The sequence below is a fragment of the Sapajus apella genome, unplaced genomic scaffold, assembly GCF_009761245.1.
Source record: "Sapajus apella isolate SASKATOON/1434 unplaced genomic scaffold, GSC_monkey_1.0 scaffold77, whole genome shotgun sequence".
NCBI classification, from domain to species: Eukaryota; Metazoa; Chordata; class Mammalia; order Primates; family Cebidae; genus Sapajus; species Sapajus apella.
This window is the reverse complement of record NW_022437017.1, coordinates 8,795,152-8,800,895: the sequence shown is the minus strand read 5'-3', so window position 1 is coordinate 8,800,895 and position 5,744 is coordinate 8,795,152. Positions and strand designations below refer to the sequence as shown.

Genomic DNA, 5,744 nt, shown 5'->3' with positions numbered 1-5,744 from the left:
CCTGCCTCAGCCTCCTGAGTAGCTGGGATTACAGGCACACGCCACCATGCCCAGCTAATTTTTGTATTTTTAATAGAGACGGGGTTTCACCGTGTTGACCAGGATGGTCTCGATCTCTTGACCTCGTGATCCACCCGCCTCGGCCTCCCAAAGTGCTGGGCTTACAGGCTTGAGCCACCGCGCCCGGCCTTCCGATTTCATTTTTAAATTGAAATTCTAAGATATAAATATACACGTTGCCCGCGTAAAACCTCGTATATATAAAATGACACAAAACGTTGTAACTGCCACCCTCCCGTTATCCCCTCCTGCCCGGTGCCCCGCCCGTCCGTCCCTCTCTTCCGGCGCTAAGGACGCAGGGACCACGCGCGGCCACCAGATGGCGCCGCCGCGCCTCGCAGCCCCGGTACGTTTCGCGCTCCAGCGGTGGGCGGCGCGGAGGAGGCGCGATGCGTCAGCCGGACCCGCGGGCCCGGGGGCCAGGGAGCCGGGGAAACCGAGCCGCAGGGCCGAGGCCAGACCCCAGGCTGGCGGGGGAGGGGACGCAGATGTGAGTCACCCAGGAGCCCCCGGTTGGCCGTGGGAGACGTTGTCACGCGGCGCCTGCCCGCCTCGCTCTCGAACAGTCTTCCCGGGGCGGCGGAGTCCTGCAGACGGCCGTGCCTGGCGCACACGCGTGGCCCCAAACACGAACTCGCCGGTGGCCTCGCCGGGCCTCAGTTTCTCCTTTTGCATAATGCACATAAGCACCACCCCTGCTTCCCAGGTCTTGAATTGAATCATCCATGAACTGGGAGGGGTGGGGTAGGGGAGCCAGGTCCGGGCCACGCGCTCCACGCAGGTCAGCGCCCACCCTGGAGTGAGATGTAAAAGTGGCCGCCACCCTTGCACGTGGGCCCGAAGCGGCGGCATGCACCCGGAGACTGCACCATTCTCTCTCCCACCCCGGCTTTCTCCCGGGCCCGGAGGCCTCCGCACCGGCAAAGGCTGGAACGCTAGGCAGCCGGCGGGGGCGGGGCCGCGCCACCTGCACCTCCCACGCGCGCCCCACCCTGAAACTCGCAGGGGGCGGCGAGGGGGCGCCCGGTTTCTTCCCCAGAGTGCCCCGGGCTTTGCAATCCCCCCCACTTTTGGGGACCTCGAGGAAGCCCCCCGCGACCCCCAGGTGACAGCTGATGTTTATTGGGCGCTGACTGTCAGCCTTATTTGAGGTCACGCTCTGCAAACCAGAGAGGCCGGCGCTGCAGCCCCATTACTCAGACCGGAACGTAGAGGCCGGGAGAAGCCAGATCACCCGGGGGCTGGGGTCGCAGCAGCCAGGAGAGACTGCGGTCGTCACCACCACCTGCGCGAGATCAGGCTGCAACCCGGGCCCCTTCCCCGTGCAGCCCCTCCAGCCCCAGCAGAACTTGGGAAAAGCACGGGTCCGGGACTCTCCGAGGACCGGGAGGGGATTCCAGGCCCCCCTCCCCCGAAAGTCCGGGCCGCCTCGCGCGCTGGAAATCCCGCGCGCGCCCCGAACCGCGGCTCGGCTGCCGGGAAATCAGGAGAGAAAAAAACTTCTGCTTTTTTTTTTTTTGTTTCTGGCATTCGCGGTCACCTACCAGTCCCCCGCACGCCCCCCTCCTGGCGCTCGCCCCCACGTGGGGCGCCCCCGCACGGCGCTCCGCCCCCTCCCCGCCGTCAGCCAACCGCAGAGCTCAGAGCGCTCGCCCCTACCAATAGGAGAGGGGGCGAATGATCACGGAGGCCACACCCCTTTCCCCGCCCCGCCCCCATCCCCGCCCGAATCTATAAAAGTGGGTGCCGGCGGCTCCTAGCTCAGATCGCCGAAGCGTCGGACTCCGGTTCGTCTCTGCAACTTCCTGGATTATTCTCGCCGAGGACTTTGCAATATTTTTTTTCGCCTTTTCTGGAAGGATTTCGCTGCTTCCCGAAGGTCTTGGACGAGCGCTCCGGCTCCGTGGGAAGGTTTTGGGCTCTCTGGCTCGGATTTTGCAGTTTCTCCCTGGGGACTGCCGGGGGGCCGCGTCCACTGTGGATTATAATTGCAACATGACGCTGGAAGAGCTCGTGGCGTGCGACAACGCGGCGCAGAAGTAAGTAGCCGCTGCCGCTGCAGCCTGAGGTCGGCCGGGCCGGGATGGGTCGGGTCGGGCCGGGCCGGGCCGGGAGCCGAACGCAGCACCCAGTGGTCCGCCCGTCACTGACTCCTCTCCCTTGGCCCCAGGATGCAGACGGTGACCGCCGCGGTGGAGGAGCTGCTGGTGGCCGCTCAGCGCCAGGACCGCCTCACAGTGGGAGTGTACGAGTCGGCCAAGTTGATGAATGTGTGAGTCAGACCCCCTCCCCGGGCTGGGCGCGGGTGGGACGGGGGACCCCCTCCCCTCCGCTCTGGACGCTTTCCACACGCCTGTATTGCACGGGGCTGGGACTTCCCCAAGTGCCCCCCGCTGTGGATTCGGGGCTCCTCTGCTGGTTTGTGGATTTTTGGGCTGCAGGATCCTGCTGCATCTGCCTGCCAGCGCCCCTCCCGCTGTGGGCCTGTCTCCTCCCGACCCTGTGCTTAGAACCATGTGCCCTCCCCTCCCCCCACCATCCTCGGCTTGCAGAGGCCATCACCCCCTGCACCCCTGCAGTTTCTCTTTTGCTCTCGCACGCTCCTTGTTTTGCAAACTCCTCCCTGCACGGTGGCCTCTCCCCGGTCCCCGGCTGACCCACCCCTTCCCTTTGGCCCCCCTCAGAGACCCGGACAGCGTGGTCCTGTGCCTCTTGGCCATTGACGAGGAGGAGGAGGATGACATCGCCCTGCAAATCCACTTCACACTCATCCAGTCCTTCTGCTGCGACAACGACATCAACATCGTGCGGGTGTCGGGCATGCAGCGCCTGGCACAGCTCCTGGGCGAGCCGGCCGAGACCCAGGGCACCACCGAGGCCCGGGACCTGCACTGCCTCCTGGTCACGGTGAGTCGGGCCTCTGCCCTACCCCGCCCTGCCGGGGCACCTGGGCCGGTGTTTGTCAACAAAGCCGGGCTGGCTGGTCCTGCACAGCTCAGCACTCAGCCATGCTTGGCATGTCCCGTGGGCAGCCGGGCTGGGCCTCCTCACCCAGGGAGCTATTTTGAGCCTGCCTGTTTTCCACAAACAGGGGCCCCGGGAGAGGGAGGCTCCCGCTAAACCCTTTCTTTCCCCCTCCTACAGAACCCTCACACGGACGCCTGGAAGAGCCACGGTTTGGTGGAGGTAGCCAGCTACTGCGAAGAAAGCCGAGGCAACAACCAGTGGGTCCCCTACATCTCGCTCCAGGAACGCTGAGGCCCTTCCCAGGAACAGAACCTGTGGAGTCGCTGCCAAAAACATAAAATAAAATAAATATTTGAATCCCCCTCCCCCCAGCACAACCCCCCAAAACAACCCATCCCACGAGACCATCGGGGGCAGAGTCGCTGGAGACTGAAGAGGAGGAGAAGGGGAGTGAGCGGCCGCCCTGGGGCGGAGACCCGGAAGCTGTGCCAGGGGCTGCGGCGGAGGAGAAGGGGGGACCCAGGCCAGCAGGAGACGGGACCCCGGAGCTCAGGCCTTGGGACGGAGCAGAAGCCGGAGTGGCAGGGCGCACTGCCGCCTTCCCCGTCGCGGAGGGTCCAGACTCCACTCGGGAGTGGGGTGACACTGACTGGACCCCCCACCCTCCTTGGGACTGGAGCTGGCGTCCAAGGACGAGAGACCTGGTTGAACGAGGGTCTGCACCCTCGGCGGGACCACACTTTGGGACTCGGGAGCTGGGGCTGAAGTTGCTCTGTACCCACGAACTCCCAGTTTGCAAATGACAGAGACAATCTATCTTGTTACTTGCACTTGTTACTGAACCACTGCGAGCGAGATGGGAAGCACAGATATCTATATTTTTACTTCTACTGTGATGGCCTTGTAATAAATTTCTAAAGCCTCTGGGTGCTTGTATGCTTTCGGCTTCCGAGAACAACTGGACCCCCGGCCCCTCCCCGGGAGTGCTTGGGGACACGCTTCACCCCCCTCCCCGCCAGCTCACCAGGAAGTGTTACTTAAGCCCCTGGTGGCAGCTCCGGGCTCCCGTGCAAAAACAGTACCTCTTCTCTCTGCAGCAGGCGACTCCAACAACCTATGCCTCTTTTTTTTCTCCTCCTCCTACCCTTGTAGCAATTAAGAGACCGGTTTATTACGAAACCTGGTGCCGTGCCACCGCTGTTACTGGCTGTGCAGGAGCCAACCCCCAGCTCTGGGCACAGATGGACGCATTTCGGTGGGAGGGGGTGCTGGCTGCAGCCCCTGCCTGCCCCGGCCGCCGCCGCAGCCCGAGGTCCGCAGCGGTCAAGGGGGCACTTGGGACCGCACAGCGCGGTGAGCTCAGGCCTGGCAGGAAGGGCGTCCTCCGAGGACTCCCCAGGGAGCGCCCCGCACCCACGACGCGCCTTCTCCATCTCGGGATAGGCCTCTCTTTTGCACTAAAGACAAAAACCTATTTTTTTTTTTTTTCCTTGCAAACTAAAATCAACAAGCAGAAAAATACCCCAGGAAGTCGCCTCCGGGCCAGCTGGGCTTGGCACAGCGCTGCGTTTTGCCTCTAAACCGAAACTGCGGGCCCTGGCCAGCCACCTCCTACTTCTCCCGAAGTTGCAGGCGAGGTGGTGACTCCCCCTGCCCCGGGCTGGGAGCTTGGCCCAGCGCTTCCCTGCTACGCCTCAGTCTTCCCGCCGCGGGTCTGCAGGGTGGGCGCGCCCTGCCCCGCCGCCTGGACGACCATGGCTCCCCGCTGCCCTGCAGCCCCAGGCCTGGGAACTAGGGGGAGACGGGTGGGGTGGTCCTGCCCGCAGGCCGCGACCTTTCCACGGAGCCTCACGTGGGCGGGCGCCGGAGGAAAACCCCAGCTGCTCCCTGGGAGTCACGGGGATGGGGGAGCCCCAGCGGGGGAGGGAGGGAGAGAAGGAGGGGGAAGTCCCAGAGGGAGAAGGGGGGAGGGGTGGGGATCCCACCTGGGGCTGGGAAGAGGAGAGAACTGAAGTGGGGAGAGGGGGTCCCAAGAAGGCAAGAGGGAATCCTCCACAGCCCTGAATGAGCAGGGAAACCCCGGAGGTGGGGGAAGGGGGAGGGGGGGTGGCAGAAGGAGTCCTGAAGGGGTTGGGGGAGGGGACAATAGAGGCGAAGAGGCCAGAATCCCGGGCGCTAGGGGGCTTGGAGGGGTGAGTTCTGGGGATATGAATTGATGGGAGGAGGTGGGAGGGGAACCCCGAGGATTTAGTGCACAGGGAGGGGAGGGGCGAGGGCCCCCCCCCCCGAGGGGGTGGGGGGGGGGGGGAAGGGGGGGGGGAGGAGAAGGGGGGGGGCAAAACCAAGGGGGCTCCAGGTGGGGAAAGACCAGGTGAGGCAAGGGTCGGCCCAGGCGCTTGAAGGAGTTCCGGCTTTTCCTTTTTTGAAACAGCCTCACCCCATCGCCCAGGCTGGAGTGCAGTGGTCGGTGACCACCTATGGGGCCGCCCGCCTGCCTACCCTAGGAGCTTCACCAACATGCAGTGGCTCAGACCTGTAATCCCAGCACTTTGCAGGCCCAGGTGGGCAGATCACCTGAGGTCAGGAGTTCGAGACCAGCCTGACCAACATGGAGAAACCCCGTCTCTACTAAAAATACAAAAAATTAGCCGGGTGGGGTGGCGCATGCCTGTAATCCCAGCTACTTGGGAGGCTGAGGCAGGAGAATCTCTTGAACC

General features: G+C 64.1%; 1 protein-coding gene across 2 annotated transcripts; it reads left to right on the top strand.

The window, feature by feature from the left end:
• Nucleotides 1-1,824: 1,824 nt before the first annotated feature.
• On the top strand, nt 1,825-3,951 carry GADD45B (growth arrest and DNA damage inducible beta). 2 transcript variants are annotated; one of them, XM_032252337.1, is made up of 4 exons: nt 1,825-2,099; nt 2,231-2,332; nt 2,745-2,967; nt 3,205-3,951. In XM_032252337.1, the coding sequence occupies exons 1-4, from the start codon at nt 2,056-2,058 to the stop codon at nt 3,316-3,318; spliced, it is 483 nt and encodes a 160-aa protein (XP_032108228.1). In that variant the 5' UTR covers nt 1,825-2,055; the 3' UTR covers nt 3,319-3,951. The 2 variants fall into 2 exon arrangements, with proteins under 2 accessions (XP_032108228.1, XP_032108227.1); XM_032252336.1 differs by having other exon boundaries at nt 1,829-2,099; nt 2,745-2,796; nt 3,465-3,951.
• The last annotated feature ends 1,793 nt before the right edge of the window (nt 3,952-5,744 follow it).